This window comes from Neopelma chrysocephalum, unplaced genomic scaffold, assembly GCF_003984885.1.
Source record: "Neopelma chrysocephalum unplaced genomic scaffold, ASM398488v2 Primary Assembly neopelma1_90, whole genome shotgun sequence".
NCBI lineage: Eukaryota > Metazoa > Chordata > Aves > Passeriformes > Pipridae > Neopelma > Neopelma chrysocephalum.
This window is the reverse complement of record NW_020897752.1, coordinates 367496-386641: the sequence shown is the minus strand read 5'-3', so window position 1 is coordinate 386641 and position 19146 is coordinate 367496. Positions and strand designations below refer to the sequence as shown.

Here is a 19146-nt window from a genome sequence, read left to right as displayed (position 1 = left end):
CCCGTCTACCCCAAACACTCACCAAAGCCTTTATCAGCTTCAAAAAGCCAACGTTTAAATAGCATTAGGGGACTGATTTAGAGTCACAAAAGCCATGAAATTCAGAGTTAAGGCTCAAAAATCCACTTGACACTCTGGCCTTGAGGCATAAAAGGCGTGAGCCGAAGGCAGTGGCTGGGACCGACGCTCGGCTCCAGGGCTGTGGCTCCTTGGATCTCCTGGCTGCCTGCAAAGGGGGTGGAGGAAAGCCCTTAATGGGATTTAAATGAGAGATTGGGACAGGCTGGGAACATTTGGGAGTACCATTTGGAGGAGCTTTGAAGGGGGGGCTTATCCTAAACTGGGGGCCAGGAGGTGACTTGGCTGGACAGGACATTGCTGTGGTCCCACCTGGATGATCTGCAGGGGTTTGGAGCCCATCCCTGCAGTCAGAGTGTGTCCAGTCCTTTCCCCACTGGTGTCAGATTGGGGCCTTTTCCTCCCTGCTGTGGAACTGGGGCATTTTTGGTGAGCTGGGCTCCTGTGTGCCCTCCCAGTCAGCAGCACCAGAGTGCTTTGGAGTGTCATGGATGAGGACAAAGGGGAATGGCTTTAAAATGAAAGAGGGCAGGGTTAGATGGGATATTAGGAAGAAATTCTTCCTTGTGAGGGTGGGGAGGCCCTGGCACAGGTTGCCCAGAGAAGCTGTGGCTGCCCCATCCCTGGAAGTGTCCAAGGCCAGCTTGGACAGGGCTTGGAGCAACGTGGGCTAGTGGAAGGTGTCCCTGCCCATGGCAGGAGGTGGGATGGGCTTTAAGGTCCTCCCAACCCAAACCATTCTGGGATTCTGAATGAAGCACTTACTCATTGTTTCTGCCTCCTTCTCCCCACACAAGTCTTACAATGTCTTGGTTTTAGCAGAAAATACAATAGTGGGTTGGTTTTATTTAAAGGTTCCAAATGCCCATTTGGTTTCACTCTTTATTTGGCAACAATCTGAAGAAATAATTCATGAAACAATATAAAGAGGCTTGTAATTTCTTTTATTGCACATTTTTCTAGCTGAACCAGGATCCACAGGAATTACTGCCACTCTTCCCTGACCTGCACCCTGAGCCCCAGCCCAGACACAGACTGATATCAATACTGAGATCAATACCTAATGCTTATTACAACAGCCTTAACAGGGTTATCCACTCTATCTGCAAATCCTGCTAATTGAGCAGTTATTAATTGTAGGTGTTAGAAACAAATACATCTGTAAATTAGAACTGATCCTGGGAGGACTCAAGGCCTCGTGTCTCAGATCCCTTTTCCTGTTTATGTTGCAGGTCCTACTGCTGAGTCCTGGTTGATGGAGCAACCAGAGGCCACAAAGGTCAGAACTAATTAAACTTCTGATTTAACTCCTGAACTCACCAGCTGGCAGAGCCTCAGAGATGGGGCTGTGCCAGAGAGCAGCTTCCTGGGATGGGAGTGGGGTCCTGGACCTCTTGTTGCTGTCCCAGCACCTCCTGCTCCTACTTAAATTGCTCCTGGGGGTGGTTGGGGACAGTACATCCACCTGAGCAGCTTGTGCAGGAACATTCCAACGATTGAAACACCTCTGAAAATCTTTCCTTCCAGTGCACACACAAGGATCAGAGCAGTGGAAGCAACCAACTTATGGGGATACTGAAGACAGTGTTCCCAGGCCTTGACAGCCAGTAATAAAACAAGGGGACCAAGGGGAGTGTTGCTGCTCATCTGCCCCATGTCTGAGCCCACCCTGAGCTCACCTGACAGGTCTCGTGCAGGCAGTGCCCACTGAGGGCTTTGGAGGGATGGAACAAGGCACTTAAACTTATTTCCAAGCAGCACCACAGCTGCCCTCTCCTGGCACAACCTGCCTGCTGCCAAGCTCCCTTCCTGCTTCCCAAATATTTTGAGGGATGGGAGGCTTTGCTCTTGCTCAGGAATGGGGAGAAAACACGACTCAGGGCTCCCACCTCACTGATCTGGAGTTTAAAAAAAGCCTGGCTTCCCACACCACCTGGGAAGACTGGTACAGGCAGACCTCAGCATCCAGGGATTCCTGCTGGAGGGGGTAAAGGAGGCCTTGGGGACAAAGTGAGGGACATCGTTTTGTACCAGTGACAGGGACAGGGCCAACCTCTTAATGCTCATCTCCTGCTCTAATTCCCTCTCAGCCCAGTTGAGAGGGAATTGTGCTGTACTGCTGGGCGTGGAAAAAAAAGCAGGAAAAGGGAACTGGGGTCCAGGTCTGCCTCTGCAACCACCCCTTAATTAATTAACTAAGCATGCTCACATACAATCACTTAGGTTGGAAAAGATCTTTAAGATCATCAACCCAACACTGCCACGTTCACCACGAAACCACATCCCACACAACTAAGGAAACCATGAGGCCTTTCGAGTCCACAACTTAATAACAGATCATTTCTGTTCTTTAGAAAGAAAACCTAAGCTGGTCAGGTTAGAGCTCAGTAGATTGAAGTGCTTGGTGAGGCAGAGAAGCCGCTGTGCGTTGGGGCTCAGCAGTGCCAGGGCAGGGCTGGGGGCCCCAGGGCATCACTGCATGTAGGAGTAACGCCAGTCCCCCAGGGGCACGTGGGTCTCCTTGACGGCCTGGGGGGACGTCCAGCGCAGGATGTAGTGAGGACCCCCAGGTTTGTCATTGGTGCCTGTTTGGGGAGGGAACAAAGCACTGGTGACCACAAGGAGGGATGTGCCTGGAGGGACTGATGCCTTAAAATGTGTGTTATATAAGATTTAAGGATAGCTCATTAGTACTTTTAGCTTGCTAAGTACCTTTGTACAAGATTCCTGAAATTCTGTTTAACGTTCTTTGTTAAGAATTTTAGCAAACAAGGGATTTTAATGAGGTGAAGAGTTTTCTATCTGTACAAATGCACTGAGTAAGAGACATAACACCTGACATAACCAGTCAAAGTTATTTAGAGGCTTTGAAACTGCTCCAGAAGGCAAGATACTCTGCCAAAGACCAAGGAAGAAGATGAGGAAGATGAAGATAAGGAATCTTTGGGACCTCCAACTCAAATTTGGGAGGCGTGTCGAGGGTGGTACTAAGGGAGGAGCAGTTTTGGAAGGGGGTGTAACAGTATCAGGTAATGCTTTGAATTGTTAATTAGGGAACTAAATAAAAGCAAGAGGCTTTTGTAACTCTGCACACACGCTTTGGAAGAAATCAGATTCTTGTGCATCCGGGGTCGTAATGATCAAACCTGCCTTCTAAAACTCCCAGATGGAGTCTCAGGGGGTTTCTTTTAGAGCCCATTTTAGGCACCGGGACACGCAGGGCCGTGCAGGGAATCCTCGTCTCCAGGCAGGGGGTTGGGTCTCACCTGAGATTCGGGAGCCTCCGAAGGGCTGCTGGCCCACCACGGCACCCGTGGACTTGTCGTTGATGTAGAAGTTGCCGGCGGCGTTGCGCAGGAGGCTCCGGGACTCCTCGATGATCCTCCTGGGGAGGGACAGGCACGGCTGTCACAGCGACAGCAAACGCCTGGGTGGGGGCCTCTGCTCCCCCAGAGCCATTAAAATTGGGCAAAAGGCATCTTTGTGTTTCTTTGTGCACGTTTCTAGGGCTGCGTGTTGTTTAACACACACTGACACAGCTCCTGGGTACTTGGAGCTCACTGAAATTATCCCTGTTCCTCAGTTTGTTTCTCCTTCTAAGTTTCATAGTGATAAAATGAAGGCAATTAATTATCTCTCACTGCCCAGAGAAGCTGTGGCTGCCCCAGCTCTGGAAGTGTCCAAGGCCAGGTTGGATGGGGCTTGGAGCAACCTGGGCTAGTGGAAGGTGTCCCTGCCCATGGCAGGAGTGGGATGTGATGGGCTTTAAGGTCCCTTCCAACCCAAACCACTCCATGATTTTATGATAACTTATGGATGGTCTCTCTTTGAGGTTACACTGCTCTTAGCCCTCCTCTGGCTTGAGGGGAGCTGTGGGTGCACCCTCCTATATGCTCCAAATGTTCCTTTGGGATAGCTTCTTACTGAAAAAAAGCATTTTGGGATGAAAAACCACTTTAAAGCTGCCCCCTTCCCTCCTCGACGGGAGGAGGGCTAAGAGCAGCACAAACCTCGTGGGAAATGCTTGCTGTCCTCCTTTGGAGAGAGGGAAGATCCGTGGCTCACCCCAGCAGGGAACAGGCAGAGGGTTTTTGGGATTTTGGGAATTTGGGACTCACTTCTCCTGGGCGAAGAGCGCCCCCGTGAGGCCGTAAGGCGTCGTGGTGTCGATGAGCTCCAGCACCTCCCGGTAGCGCTGCTCCGGGTACACGAACACCGTCAGGATCGGCCCGAAAATCTCCTGTGCAGCCCAACACAAACACCCTCAGCGGGGACAGCCCCCAAAAATCTCCTGTGCAGCTCAACACAAACACCCTCAGCAGGGACAGCCGCCCAAAACAAGCAGTGGGTGCTTCACCACCCCCTGAACTAAACTGTGATGAAGAGGAACGTCCCTGAAGCAATTTCCCACAGAGCCCTGGGCAGCTCATCACACATCCTGCAGGGATTTTGGGATGGGGACCAATGGCCCCTTTCCTGCCCCCTCCCCAAAGGTGCTCTCACCTCTTTCATGATGGGATCCTGGGGGTCTTTGCTCTCCACGATGCACGGCTCCACAAAGTAGCCCACGCTGTCATCGCAGCCGCCCCCGGCCAGGATGGTGAGGTTGGAGGAGTTCTTAGCGTGCTCCAGCCACTTCTTGATCCGTGCAAAGGACTTGGGGAAAGGGAATAACATAAAACGGGTAGTGTTTGGTAAATTCTTTCAGGGATATGCTGCTCTTAGTGCTCTTCCAGCTCAGGAGGAGTGGGAGATGGAAATACAGTCCTGAGTGCTCTGAACCTCACGTCCAACAGAATTTCTGAGCAAAATAACCCACCTTACAAGAGGGGCAGTGACTAAGACATGCAACACTCAGCTGACAATCAGCTCTAACTTATTACTGATGTTCCTATTTTGCTGTAAGGAAAAACCTTGTAACCTCACACTTCTGAGAGCCTGGTGGTGTTACTTTCTTGCACCAGGAGAAGTGAACTCACCTTGTCATCGATCACGGCAGAGAAGAACGTCCCAAAGTCCTGGGTGGGCTGTGGGAAGGCAGAAAGGAGGTGATGCAAATACACAGTGTGCCAAAAAGTTAACTCTGAAATGTGAAGGAGCTGAAATTCCCCAAATAACACTTCCCTCTGCTCCAAAGACACCTCTGCTCAAGCTCCCCTTTTCAATTAGTCTGCAGGACTCACCACTTCCACAATCCTTCCTGCAGACTCTGGCTACAAGTTAATTTCTAATCACTAAAAAAAAACCTGAAGGGGGGCACGGAGGGGCTGTGGTGGGGAGAAGCAGGGGATAAAAAGCTGGTTCAATAGGAATTAGTAGCCAGTTACCGCAGTCTCTAATCCCATCAACCACCCGCTGAGCCGCAAAGCCCTTCAGCTTCCCGGCAGCTCCGCTCACATCTCCCACTTTGATCTTCCCGTGCTCCTCCAGCAGCTTCTCTTTGATCTGGGGCCACAGCGAGTCCGGGGCGTAGAGGCGGGAGCAGGCCGAGCACTTCTGGCCGCTGTACTCGAAGGCCGAGCGCAGGGTCCCGTTCACCACGCTGCCCACGTCGGCTGAGCTGTGCACCACGTGGAAGTTCTTCCCGCCGCACTCTGGGCACCGAGGAGGGAGCAAAAGGGGCGAGGGAGGAGTTGTCAGGGGTGTGACAGCTCCAAGAAGCACCAGGGACTCTTGTGCTCACCCTGCCCGGTCCACGGTTCCTCGGAACAGGGAGTGCCACGATCCCTGGAGCCCAGCCCAGAGCTCATGGAGCTGGAACGGGCTTAGAAAACTCTTGGAAAAAGCACCAACCCAAGTTCCCAAACTTTGCATGGAGGCTGTGCAGCCCCAGAGCACCACCCCCCCCACCCAAGTGCCAGCTCCACACCATTAAAGCCCATCCTCTGTTGGTGCCATAACTCCTCTAAACATCTGGAAATTTACCGTGTCCTCTGCTCCCAAGCAGAGGAATCCTGACCCTCACTTTAGTTTCTCCCCAAGTAGAGGAGAAACTGGACCCCCCCACCCCTGCATGGCCTCCTCTAAAACGGTGGAAGAACTGGCAGTTACCTCCAGCCAGGCGTGGGAAATTGCGGTAGCGATCCAGGTTTTGGGACACCTGCTTCCAGAGCCGCTTGAAAGTCCTGGAAGAGGAAGGAGGAGCTGGTTAGTGCACTCTTGCCTTTGCACACAGGGGTAGCAGTTGGAAAAGGCCCTGCTGAAGGGCCACCCCCGAAAGAAGGGATGCCCTGCAAGAGGAAGAGGAGATGTTGGGAATGAAACTGCAAATATCAAAGCAAAGGCTCTACACAACAACTCCATAGTTTTAAAAATAAACTGTTGCAGTGTCACAGGGAAAATCATCTGGCAGAAGTTTCTTTTCCTCCCCTTTCCCCCCTTCCTTTTGGTCCTTACTGTGACAAACCTCTTGGCTGGAAAACAATAAAAATGCAAATGACTTCCCATCAGGAGGCACAGCCACTAATACTAATTTATGAGCTTCCCACCTTTCCAGCCCCATGCTCATCTGAGCATGTCCTTGCTGGGGGAGCAGGATCCCTGGATTTAACAGCCCGTGGAGACTGCCAGGGCCCTCAGCATCACCAACTCAGCATCACTGACACCCCACAACACTCGGCCAGAGCCCAGGGCTGCAAATCCACCCTGAGCAGCACCGTTTGTTAAGCCAAGTCACAGCACCAAGTCTGGCTATTCCTGTGCCTTGAGTGACAAGAAAACCTGGTTTAGACACTTTTTTCACCTGTTTAAACCCTATTTTAATTCCAGCGTGTAATAATGGAGAGTTATCTGTCTCTGCCCTACTCAAACCTGCTCTATGAGTTCAAAGGACTGGCAAAGGAGCACCCAGCCCCTCTCCCCCTGCCACCCCCCTTCCCAACCTACAGCACACTCCCAGTGAAGTTGAGGCCACAGAAGTGCTCGGAGCTGGTGACAGTGTCCCCAAACTCGGGCCCGTCCGCCGGCACAAACTGCACCACGTTGGGGGGCAGCCCGGCCTCCAGGAGGATCTTGTACACAGCGTAGCTGGAGAGCAGGGCAGTGTCACTGGGCTTCCACAGCACCACATTTCCCTGGGGACAGGATAACAACAGCCATGAGAAATGCTTCCATTCCGTGGAACACGTCTGTCCTGCAGTGGATGAGACAGAGTGATGGCACCTTTGGGTCACTCATAACCACCTCTACCACATCATTGGTTTTGGAAAGGACTGTGACCACCCTGCTCAGCTGAAGGTACAAAACTCCCCTTCATGCCACCGGGTCGCTGTGCCAGCCTTCCATACCCTCCCTGCCCAGGGACGAGTTTTGTCTTCCCTAAGAGGAGCTGGAAACACAGACCTGGTTTATGTCTCAGGAAAAGGGACAACGCTGCCAAGAAATGTGCTATGATGTCACCCGCGCTGCCACCAGGTTTGGGCCCGACCCAGCAGGTGTTTGTGCCAGGCAGAGCAGTGAAACCAGACCTCAGGCCAGGATTGAATGTGCACAAGGAAACAGCACAGCAGGCTGGAAAACACCGGTGGGGACACCCCACCCCTTTGGCTCGGCACCAGCATCCTCCCTGCAGCTCCAGCCATGGGCACGGGGGGCCCAGGGACTGCCCTGTGTCCCTGTCACACTGTTGGGGCCCCCTGCATGGGGTCACAGCCCCGGGGGGGGCAGGAGGGGGATGTTTAGACTTTGTCTTGACCAGGCTGCTGCCAGGGACTGGTCGTGCAGGCACAGCTCCTTCCTGGGCACAGCTCCTTCCTGGGCCCCTCTAATCCTTCCACTCCAAACAGTGAGAAAACTAAACCACACCCAGTAAAACTCTCCAGGCAACTGGGAAATCTACCCCAGGCCATGACTGGAGACAATCCCAGCAGCCTGAATTCCAGAGCGGTGCAGTGACTGCTCCGATCCCGAGGAAATCCTGTTCCCGACACTGCAATGGCATTAACTGCATTGATCTCTCCAGCTATTGAAGCAAGAGCAATGTTTAATCCCCTGGGAAGAGCACTGTGGTGGCTGAAACACTGGGGCTCTAATTAACAACTCCCTATTAAGTACCATTTTCTCCTAAATTCAATTCCAGGTACCACCTGCCACCGAGCTTTTCAAGTCACCCACTGATGCCCTGCTCCCTTCTGCTCCTGCCCCAGGGAGAGCAGGGGGATTCCATCACCTGCTGCATCCCCGTGGGAATTCATTGTCACACTTGAGGAGGGAGTGCTGGAGGCACTGCAGGATGCAGACCTTCATTCAGACCTGCCAGCAGAGGCTCACCCCATCCCAGCACAGCTCATCTGCTCTGGGATGAGCTTATCACCAAATTTCCCAAAGCCAAGGACCTCCATGGAATCCTGGGATGGGAGAAATGACCTCCCTCCTCCAGAAAACTTCCCAGCTCTGTGTTAGCTTCACCCTCTTCCTTGTTCTCCCCATTCCTCCCCTACAAAAGCAACGGGTTCAAATGCTTCACCTCAAATATGGGTTTAAATGTGACATTTGCAAATTAAAAGCTTGGTGTTCTCCAGTCTCTTCCACCTCCAACTGTTGCTGGAGGGCCTGTCTTTGGGGCCAGGAGGAAATCTGAGCCTAATTAATAAAGAGCTTAGGATAATTTGTGGTTTGGGGTTTTTTTTCAGTGCAATAATAAGTTACTGAATCCCAGCCCAAATTCACCAGTCTCTCCCCAAAATCCACCCTGCAAATGCAGGTATTCCTAAACTCCAGGTGGTGGGACACATATAGAGATTATTTTTACCAACACTTTGACTTTTTGGACCATCTTTCATGTCAGTGGGGATCTCCTGTCTCCCAGTTCAGTGCTAAATGCCAGGGCCACGACCTGCCCTCTCCTGCCTTCACCCCATCACACCCGAAAAGCATCATCCAAGAGGAATCTGGGCAGATACAAACTGGTCACACTTTCCTGTCCTGACAGCACCCCAAAGGCCCATTCACAGGACAAGCATCAGGCAAGAAAACAAACCCTCTCTTCGTATTTCTTCCCTTCTCTGGATCCAAAATCCGGGCTGGGAGTGAAAACACATTGTTTAAAAATTAAAAACCCCGGGAGAACATGTTTGGGCAGTTCTTGCTTTTCCAACACTCACCCCATCATACCTGTCCAGTGAAAATGTGGCCACTGGGAAGACTTATCATAATTAAAGATGTCTGAGTTTAACTGCTGATCGAATTCAAGGGGAATTCAGAGCAGGACCCCACGTGTGTCCTACTGACACAGGGAGGCTTAAATTCATTCCTTGCAGATCCCAGAGCAGCCAAACCACAGCCTGAGAGACCAGATTCCTCTCCCAGCCTTTCTCCACACCATCCTCTCCCTCCCTGGCTCTCCCCAGACCTCCCCCCACACTCACCATCAGTGCTGGAGCTCCTGCCAGGTTGCCCCCGATGGCTGTGAAGTTGAAGGGAGACACGGCAGCCACGAAACCCTGCGGGGGGAGGAAAGGAACCAGTGGGAGCCACCACACCCCAGTTTGGGACAAAAAGGGGAACTGCAGCAGGTGGGAGCCCTCTCTCACCTCCAGCCCCCGGTACACCATGCTGTTGGTGCTCTCGTCCACGCTCAGGGGCTGGCTCTGCTCCAGCTCCAGCGCGTACTTGGCGTTGAAGCGGAAGAAGTCGATGAGCTCCGCAGCGGCATCGATTTCCGCCTGGATCACGGTCTTGCCCTGCCAGGAGAGGCCCCAGACAATGAAGGCACGGAGGGGGGAGGGGGATGCAGCAGCAGTGCGGCACAGCACGGCCAGGGGAGGTCTGTGGGATGCCTCACACAGGAGTTGTGCTCAGCTCCCAGAGGTGTGGCCTCCTGCTGACCCTGTTCCCAGGATGCCTGGCTCCCACCTTCACCTTCCTCCTTTCTCAGCAGAGCAAGGATCACTCTGTATTCCCTCATACCTTCAGCCATTCCCACGGCCAAAAAATACCAAAGGCAGCTCTGCCTGCCCTACTTCCCTGATTCCCAGCTCCCCAGATTCCCTCCTGTTCACCCCAGCTATCCACCAGGCCCCTCCTGTATCCCCCATACCTGCCCAATCATGGTTTTGGCCAGCACTTCTGCTCGCCTGGGGCCGCTCAGCATGTCAGCTGCCTTCAGGAAGATCTGGGCTCGGTCCTGGAGGGGTTTCAGGTCCCATTCCTTCCTCACTGCCAAGGCAGCATTAATGGCTTTGTTAATGAGTTCCTGCAGAAAAAAGGGGAAAGGTAATGAGGAGGAACCCACTACCAGGGCAGAGGAGAAAGCGAGGGGTCACTCACCCCCAGGCACAAACCCCAGCAGCCACTGCCCCATCACAACCCCAAATCTGCAGCTCCTGGTATGGACTTGTTCCAGATCCCTGGGACTTGGAAAACCAACAGCTGCCTCTGGAGCCTCCCAGCTCACAAATGAGCAGTGATTTGTATCTCACACAGCCAAAATACTGCTGCTTCCCCCTAGAGAAGGGAGGACAGTGAGATGTGCTCACCTTGCTGGCGTAGCAGAACTTGGCCACCTTGTGCGCATGGTTAAAGGGCTGAAAAGAGAAGAAAAGCCTCCATAGGTACCAGTCCCACAGCTCCTCCTTCCAGGTGCAGCCCCTGCTCTGCTCTGCCCTGGACTCACCGAGAGCTGGTACCGCACGGTCGGTGTCCAAACCTCCTCCCCCCCGATCACACACGGGATCTCCTCGGTCTTGCCCTTCAGGTCAGCGAGGGCCTGAGCAAAAGGAGGAGAGCACAGTGGTGGGAGCAGCATCCAGCTTCCCTCCCTCTCCATCCATCCTCCCCATCACCCCATGAGCAAAGGGAACCTGGGAACAGGCTTCCTTTGGTCCCCTGGCTGTGGGGCATCCATGGGCTGGAGACAGGAGTCACAACTGTCTCCAAGGGGAATGAGCAGGAACCAGGCAGGATGGGGCTTCCCCACCCCAGGAAGAGCCTGGAGCAGCACAACCCAGGCCCTTCCAGCCCCCCAAAATCCAGCAGTGGTACCTTTTGGAGCGCTGCTCGCTCGGGGCTCCCAGGTTTAAACTCGAGGATCGGCTCGTTGGTCACCTGGGTGGCCGAGTGGTGCTGACATCTCCGCCTGCAGGAGGAGCAGGAATCCCTCCAGATCCCTGCTTCCCAACAGCCCAGTAACACCTTCACCCCAGTCTCCCCGGCCACACCAGTCCCGTGGTATCCTGCCTGTGCTCCATTCCACCCGCGGGATGATGATGCCAGAGCCGGGAACTGAGCCTGGACATCGCCCCCAGCCACACATCCCTTCTCCTCACTATGGAAAAAGTGCTGGAAAAGGCATTTCTAAGGCACGAGGTGCAGGGTGAGCTCTGAATCGATTTGGCTTGCTCCAACACCTCGGTGCCCCGCCAGCTCCCGGCAAAGTCCAGGGGGCAAAAGCCGGCCTGGCACCTCTGACCCTGCCCCACGCAGAGCTGCACCTTGGCAGCTTCCCAACCCCACCTGGCGTGAAGTTACCCAGCTCAGCGATAATGTCCACAAAAAGAGGGAAAAGGGGAAAAAGGGGGAGAGTGTGAAGGGGAAAGAGGAGGAAAAAGAAGGGGAGAAGGGGTGGCAAACTAGGGAAAACGGGGGAAACAAGGGGAAAAAGCGAAAACGAGGAAAAGGGGAAAACCAAAGGGAAAAGGGGAGAAACAAGGAGGGAAAGGGAAGAAAACGGGAGGGAAAGAGAGAAAACAAGGGAAAAGCGGGTGAAAACCGGGAAAAACGTAAAACAAGAGGTAAACTGAGGAAAACAGGTGAAAAGGGGGAAAACAAGGCGGGGCGAATGGGAAAATAGGGGGAAACAGATCGAAAACAAGGGGAAACAATGGTTGGAAGCGCCTGCGGTTGGCAGCGGGATGATTCCCGGCCAGAGCGGGGCATGGCAGGGCCGGCGGAGCAGCCCGAGGGGACCCTGAGCCCGCACCGCCACGCGCGGGGACACCGCCAGAAGGGGCTCGAGAGGGTTGCGAGGGCCGGGGCTTTTCCCAGGCAGGGGAGCGGAGGGTGGGAACGGGAGGTGGAAGGCAGGGCCGGGACCCCGCACTCACCCGCAGCCCCGCAGCGCCCGCAGCACCCGCCACATCCCGGCCCCGCCGCGCTGCCCGCCGGCCGCCACCAACCACCGCGGGGGGCGGCGGGGCGGGGACTAAACCATTCACTGCACAATAAATTCAAAAAGGGGCGGGGAAAGGGGTTGTGGCAGAGCGGCCCCACACCCGCCCTGGCCGTGCGCGGGGCTGCCGGTGGTGCCCCCCCGCGCGGGGCGGGAATGGGGTGTCCCCCCGCGTGTTCCCCCCCCGCGCGGCGGTGGTTGCGCCCGGGCCGGGGGGCGGTGGCGCGGCAGCACGTGGGAGGGGGCGGGGCGTGGGAAGGAGCCAAAAACGATTAAAAAAAGAGAAATAATGAAAAAAACAACAACGAAAAGCACCTCGAGGCGAAGGAGACGCTGTGCCCGGGCGCGGGGCTCGGCGGGTCCCGGCTCTGGGAGTGGGGAGAGAGAGAAAAGCAACTTAAAGCCCCTTTGGGAATGAAAATTACCTAAAAGGGGGGGGGGGGGATTTTAACTCAAGGGGAATTTTAACCCAAAATGGGGGCCTGGGTCGGGCACGGGACCTGAAGGAGGCTGAGGTGTCCAGAGGGTATTTTTATTTCCAATGAGAGGCATGTTTTAAGCTGAAAGAACCTAATTTTGAGGGGAGTTTGGGCTATTTTAAGACCCCAAATCACCTGGGCTGGGGGTTTTAGGGACCTTTCTCCTCAGACCCAAATACTTTCAGGATGTTTTCCACCCCAAGAATTAACACACAGAGCCATTAACCAGGAGTTTGGTGTTTATTTTATAGTTTTTAGTGTTTTCCTCGTCACCAGAAAACAACTGGGACCCGTTTCATCGACAAGTTCCCACCCTGCCTTTGCACAGAGAAGCCCGTGGGGGTCTGGCACTGAGAGATGAACCAGGACGGAGGGATGGAGACGGGATGGAGACCTGGAGCAGTGCATGGAGAGCCGGCCAGCAGACCTGGGAGGGCTCATGGGGTTGGTTTTGGCACTAAAATAGGAAAAACGGAGCAAATCCGCTGAACTCAGAGGAGGGCAAACGGTCCTGGCTCTCCCTGTGGGTGTTTTCGGGCTCCTGATGACAAGGATTCGATTTTTGAAGTGTTTAATGGTCCAAAATCCATTGGCAGCAGGTTTGTCTTGTACCATTTGGTCTTCCCAGCACAGCCTTCCAGCCACATCCCGACTCCAGAGTGTGGGAGCTGGTTCATCCTTTGGCCTTCCCCCGCCAGAGCTCAAATAGCATCACCAGTCCAGTCTTTTTTCTTTAAAATTAGCTAATATACAGAATATAAAGCACAATATTTACAAGTGGACGGTATCCAGGGGCATTTCCACACGGATCAGTAGTCTGTTGTCATGGGTATAAAAGAAATTCTTACATGACCTAAGAGGAACCGACAAGAAGTGACACAGCACGAGGGAAGAGTCATCAATACCCTCCACTCCAGCACGATAAATAATAAATAATCATTTTTGGCAGAAAATAGCTACGTACACTTTACTCACAGTAAGGTGTTTTAAGGACTGAATTGTGTGTCTTTTGGTGAAACCACAAAAAGTGTGTTTAGTGACCAGGATTTAATCATCCTCAACCCTTTCTGATAGAACAGAAGTTTAGGATTTCAGGGGTCAACAGCCTGGGTTTGTGCCACTGGGTTTGTGGCAATGTGGTCCTGGGTGTTCTGCCACAGGAATGACACAGGTTTGAAGCCACCCCAGGGGGGTTTTTAAGCATTAACATCATTATTTACCCCAAAAATGGAGGTGGCCAGACCCAAAAGCACCACTTTCAGAAGGGCTTCACTGTTGGAGTACCTCAAATTAGGAGGGAATTGTGATTTCTACAATCAAATACCCATTTCTTAAACACAGTTTGTTGCTTCTTCAAAAGAGAAGCTCTGAAAAGCTCCTGCAAATGCAGAAGGGTCTGAAGACACTGAACTACACACAAAAACAGACAAAAAGAAAGAATCAAGTGTTTCTTCACTACTCTGCCAAAGGCTTGTTCAAGCCCTCAGTGTTCCCCCTCCAGGGGAGAGGGGCTGGGACTTCATTCCCATGAGGAATGTGGCAGGCAGTGCTTCCAGCTCACCTCTAATCCCAGCGTTATTAACACCAGGACAACACTTGTTGCCTCACTAGACAATTTTGTTTCTCACTTAAAACTCCAACTGACACAAGTTAAATTCCACTAACAGCTTAAAATCAAGCATTTGGGTGACAACACTAAAGGCAAAGCGTTTTAAAACCTGCGTGTTCCCCTGCAACCAATCCTGGACCAGTGCAAAAGAATAAAAATCCAGAAATCCTAAAGCAAAAAAGTGGAAAATCCTCATCGGGGTGTTCCTACACCATGGAAGCAATAAGAGGGCTTAATTTGGGATAAATCATTACTTAAACATTCAGCTCTAAAATGAAGCACTCTCAAACATGAAACAGAGACTTCCCAGTGCTGCAGTTCTTCCAACACAAACATCCTTCCCCGTTTTCCCAGAGCCAAGGGAAACACCAGAAGTGGCTCTGTGAGCACCCACCGACTGCCGTGGCTTTTCCTCGGCCAAGCCTGGATCCAGGAGCCAACTTGTGTTTTTGCTGGCAGGAATGATTATGGAAATAAAAATTAATATAATCTCATTTTAGAAGCAGCTTTAGATCCATATTCAGGCACGATTCAGATCTGTTATTTTGTTTCATTGAGCTAATCCCAATTTATACAGGAACAGTTAAATATAATTTGTTTTCCAGCCTGGCAGAACACAAACCCAGGCTAGGGCTGACTTTTGTCCTGGGATTTAGGGGCACAAATGGAGGCCCTGACCCTTTCCAGCAGGATCCTCACAATCAGGGGAAGGGAATAAAATCACAGGGAAACAGCAATAATTCTGCAGTGGCAGAAAGGCTGTTAAACTGCTGTTTTTCCCCCCAAGGAAGCAACAGGTGAGTGCTCCACAGTTCCCATGGTTTCCATGCTTGGGGAATTTGGGAGTCCCATCAGAGCAGAAGAGACTTCACAAGGGAATATTGCATTTGCTAACAGAATTCTGTTTGCACTTTAAAAACCTCTAATAAAAATAGAATATATACTGTGTTTTTATAAATAGATTACACATTTAGCTTAGATGAGTTTCATTACATTCCCTCCCAACACATATCTTTTTTTAAATAATTTTGTTTTTTTCATTGTGTGAACTAATATGAGCATCACTAAGTCTTTGAAAAAAATGTTTGTGCCACATTAAAACATTTGTACCACATTATTCTTTGGACATTTTGAACAACATGCATCCACAAACTGCCATGTGTTTACTGAAAACATTTTTGTACAAACCCATTTTAGGAATTTGATCTATTATTACACTGCTAATGAGCAAAAAAATTTGCTTCCTTGAAATCCCCTTTTAAAAAATGAGAAACAATGAGAGGATTTTCGGATTGTAAGTCTAAAAAAGTGTCAATATGACACCGTATTAAGAATAGAAAACAAAAATAAAGTATTTACAGCTTTACAAAGGAAAAAGAAAGAGGTCATCAAAATCATTTCCAGCATTTTCACAATTAATTGGGTTTTTTCTGGCAAGCTTTTGATCTGGTCTTTAGAGTGGTGATACACACACAGAGCAGGACCAGCTGGACACTAAACCAATGACCTCCCAGGAAAACTATCAAGGATCAACCCCAGTAACTCCCAAGTGGTTGATCCAGCCTAAATGAAAATAAACCCCCAATCCCAAGTATGAAAACACCTTTTCTTCTTTAAAAATGGATTACATATGGATATAAGAAACAGACACCACCGACCATGGGAATCTACTGTCCTACACATCACCATCATACACATGATTCCTAAACCCTCTACTACAGCCCCACATCCCCTACACCAACCCTACTACAGGTGCTCCTCAGCACTGTGGCTGTGGGTAACTGGAGTTTACACCTGAATTCCTGCTTCCTCACTGTCCAACTGAGGATATTCCCATTTTCCCCACCCTCAACACACCAGCTCCTAGTTTTGGGAACACTCAGCCTTCTCCCTGTGAGGACACTGAGTTTTAAAGAAAAATAACAACCCCACCCCAAACCAGCAGCGGATCTGGACGGCCCTTACAAGTGCTGGATTTTCCAGTGCCAAGGAGCATTCCCTAATTTCCCTAATTGAGGGGAGCCAAAGGCAGCCTCGAGGGCGGCTGATTCACTGTGCAAGGACAGCTGAGCAAAGCCTCCCCCACAGTCACTGAAGCATCACAGACATCCAGCTTTGGCAGAGGTTCCTCGGCCTCAGGACAAACTCCTCAGTAGCAGCTGAAGTTCAAACAGGCTTGAAAACCTTAAAATTACTGATTTACAACATGCAGTCCCAGCCCCCTCAAAAAATACTCCCTCTCTTGGCCCCCACCACCCCCCAGCTTTCAGCCCTATGAACATGACATTTACCACTTTGGCCACCTAAGAAATAACAGGAATGAGCACTTTGGAATAAAAGTTTCTCTTCCAGAGAAAAGTTATCTACATTTGCAGGCTTTGGAAAGCCCCTCACCCACACCACAGGATCCAAGGAGTTGCTAACTACTCTGTGAGTAACTGCACTGAGTATTTCCATCAGTAAGGACACCACAAGAATATCCTTGGATCTATTTTCATGGACAGAAGCCGTCAGCTGCGGATGGTGCCCTCCACATTGTGGATCCAGATGGATCATCCCAGTCCTCCTCCCCACTCTGAAAAACACAGGGAGCCCATTTAGATCCACATGGCCTAAAAGCACCATCATGTCCAAGCAGGAGATGGACCTGAGGGCGATGAACTCCAGGCAGCAACACAGGAAACTCAAAGGAAAAAACATTCCTGTATCCACAGTTCCAGTGCAACAGAAACCCTCTGAGGTGCTGCCCCTCTCCATGGCCACACAAGACAGAGCAATTGTTGCCCAGGAATGAGCCATTTTCCAAGACACTTGTGCTCTTAATGGAATTAAACAACATTGATCTATACTGGCTGTTTGCTTACTATGCAACTCCACTGATCCCAGATCAATACACCAGAGACGCTTGGAAACAATACTCAGGAAGCTACAAAGATTGGCCAGTTTACCTTTCCACAACACTGAGAGGGTGTTTAAATCAAGATTTTTTTCCTGTCCAGTCCTAGCACTGCTCCTACACAGCAGTTTCTAAGCTTCCTGGCAGGAAAAGCAAATACATTTGGTGTTTACTCCAAGTCTTACAACTGCTAGTTAAGTCCAGAGTTAGCTTTAGGCAGTATGAACTACTCTTTCAATCTTGGTCTAAAAACAAACAAAAAATTATTGGCTGAGGTTTATACCCTGTTTTTACCTGGCTGAGGTGCTACAATTCCCATTATAACCATGAACAGATTAATGATGCCAGAGTTTCCTCCACCACCACCAAGGGATCCGACTTTCGATGCTGCTTCTCCTGGGTAAAAATACAGAGACAAAGCCAAGGTCTTCCCACTTTCTCACAGAGAAAGCACATGGCTGTTCCTCCCTTATTCTAGGGCAGCAGCAGTCTGGGATTCAGTTTACTATGCCCTAAAAAGGATTACAGTGTTTCCCAATGTTCAGCTTCCTTGAAGAACAGTGGTCTGCAAGTCTCCCAGTCTCATGTCTCCAGCCTCCATCTATGTCAGTTTATCCTGGTGCTCCAACTCTAAACATCATGAAAGCAGCATAAAATGGAGTTATCTCCCTGTCAGCAATGGAAGATCTGCAAACACCAAAAAAAAACCTGAAAAAAGACCAACACGAACCGAAGGGCTGATTCCCCTCCTGATCCAATCATTGGAAACAAAGGCATTGTAATATGACATTCCACCTTGAAAGAAGCTCTACAGACAACTAAAGTGTGCAAATGTGGGTTTAGCTTTCCTTTTCCCAAGAGATAACTGTAGCCCAGCAGGGACCAAACATTCCATATAAATAAGGCGAGCATTTTTGTTTTTGCATAGTAGTTTATCAGTGATAGTCCCCCCCCACTGACCCCTCCTTTGTCCACCTGCTTTGCCACCGAGCTGAGACCTGTTTCTAGAGGTCCTGGAGTCCAGCAGAAAGCCTGGACACGTCTCAAAGGCTCCTTCACCCCCAAAGATGGAATGAAGAAACTCCTTTTAATCTCATAGAGCTGCTTACTGCTAAGAGCTGTCCCTAAACCTGCTGTTATTTTTAAATGTTAGTTCAATTTGGAGGCAATTCTTTTTTTGTGCCAGACATTGGTGATTGCACCAGAATTGTCTTGGGTTTGCTGCTCTTTTTGCCAGTGTTCCTTTTGCCCATCAGTGCAGCAGCTCAATAAAACCAGCAGCTTGTTGAAGTACCCAGAGCCTTTGCAGCACCATTCTCTGCTGCTTCCAGCTTTGTATTTTTTAAACAATGTATTTTATAAAAACACCTGCTAATAATATTCCACTGGAGCTCAAAGTGGCTCAGCTTGGGGCAAAGGCACAATTAAAACCCCGTGTTCTCTTACAGGACTCTGCATTTATGGTTTGTAGAACAATAGAAATTTACAGCACCAATCCTTGGGTGGGGTGGGGATGCGTGTAGGAATGAGTCCTTAGAGACTTGCAAGGGCTTGCAAGTCTTTCATCTTTCCTCCATCAGTGTGTTGGGTTTGAATCTTTTCTTCCATCTTCGCCTTCACCAAAATGCTCCAACTTTGTATCAGCTGACCATGGGCTCCACATCCGTTTCTCTGTCCAAATCATCCTGAATTTCATCTGTGTTTCCTGAGTCACTGCTGGCTACAGAGCTGGGAGATGGAGAATTCCTGCAGAAAAATGCACAGAAAGGTTCAGACAAAAAAATTAAATGACAATGACAGAAGGAAAAAAGAGAACGTTTAAAGAAAATAGTCACTTTCACTTCCCAAAACTATTTTAAAAAGCACTTTTTAACATTAAATATTTGGTTTACAGTAAATACCAACAGTAAAATTAAGTTGCCACCCCGCTTATCTCCTATACAAACAAACATATAAGCTGCTATAGGGTTACTGATGG

At 50.6% G+C, this 19146-nt stretch overlaps 2 protein-coding genes across 3 annotated transcripts in view; both read right to left on the bottom strand.

Moving 5' to 3' along the window:
- Nucleotides 1–1005: 1005 nt before the first annotated feature.
- On the bottom strand, nt 1006–12184 carry ALDH4A1 (aldehyde dehydrogenase 4 family member A1). 2 transcript variants are annotated; one of them, XM_027693166.1, is made up of 15 exons: nt 12120–12184; nt 11059–11152; nt 10691–10783; nt 10554–10601; nt 10115–10270; nt 9609–9758; nt 9444–9518; nt 6964–7151; nt 6130–6203; nt 5476–5672; nt 5058–5105; nt 4582–4734; nt 4197–4318; nt 3345–3463; nt 1006–2663 (listed from the first exon to the last, which is right to left on the bottom strand). In XM_027693166.1, the coding sequence occupies exons 1-15, from the start codon at nt 12152–12154 to the stop codon at nt 2551–2553; spliced, it is 1665 nt and encodes a 554-aa protein (XP_027548967.1). In that variant the 5' UTR covers nt 12155–12184; the 3' UTR covers nt 1006–2550. The 2 variants fall into 2 exon arrangements, with proteins under 2 accessions (XP_027548967.1, XP_027548966.1); XM_027693165.1 differs by lacking the exon at nt 12120–12184 and adding an exon at nt 11254–11367.
- Nucleotides 12185–12884: 700 nt separating this feature from the next.
- The window catches only part of IFFO2 (intermediate filament family orphan 2), a 43349-nt gene continuing 37087 nt past the window's right edge, over nt 12885–19146 (bottom strand). Inside the window, 1 exon segment of the mRNA XM_027693168.1 lies at nt 12885–18914. Coding sequence (XP_027548969.1) covers nt 18809–18914 — 106 coding nt within the window. The 3' untranslated portion in view covers nt 12885–18808.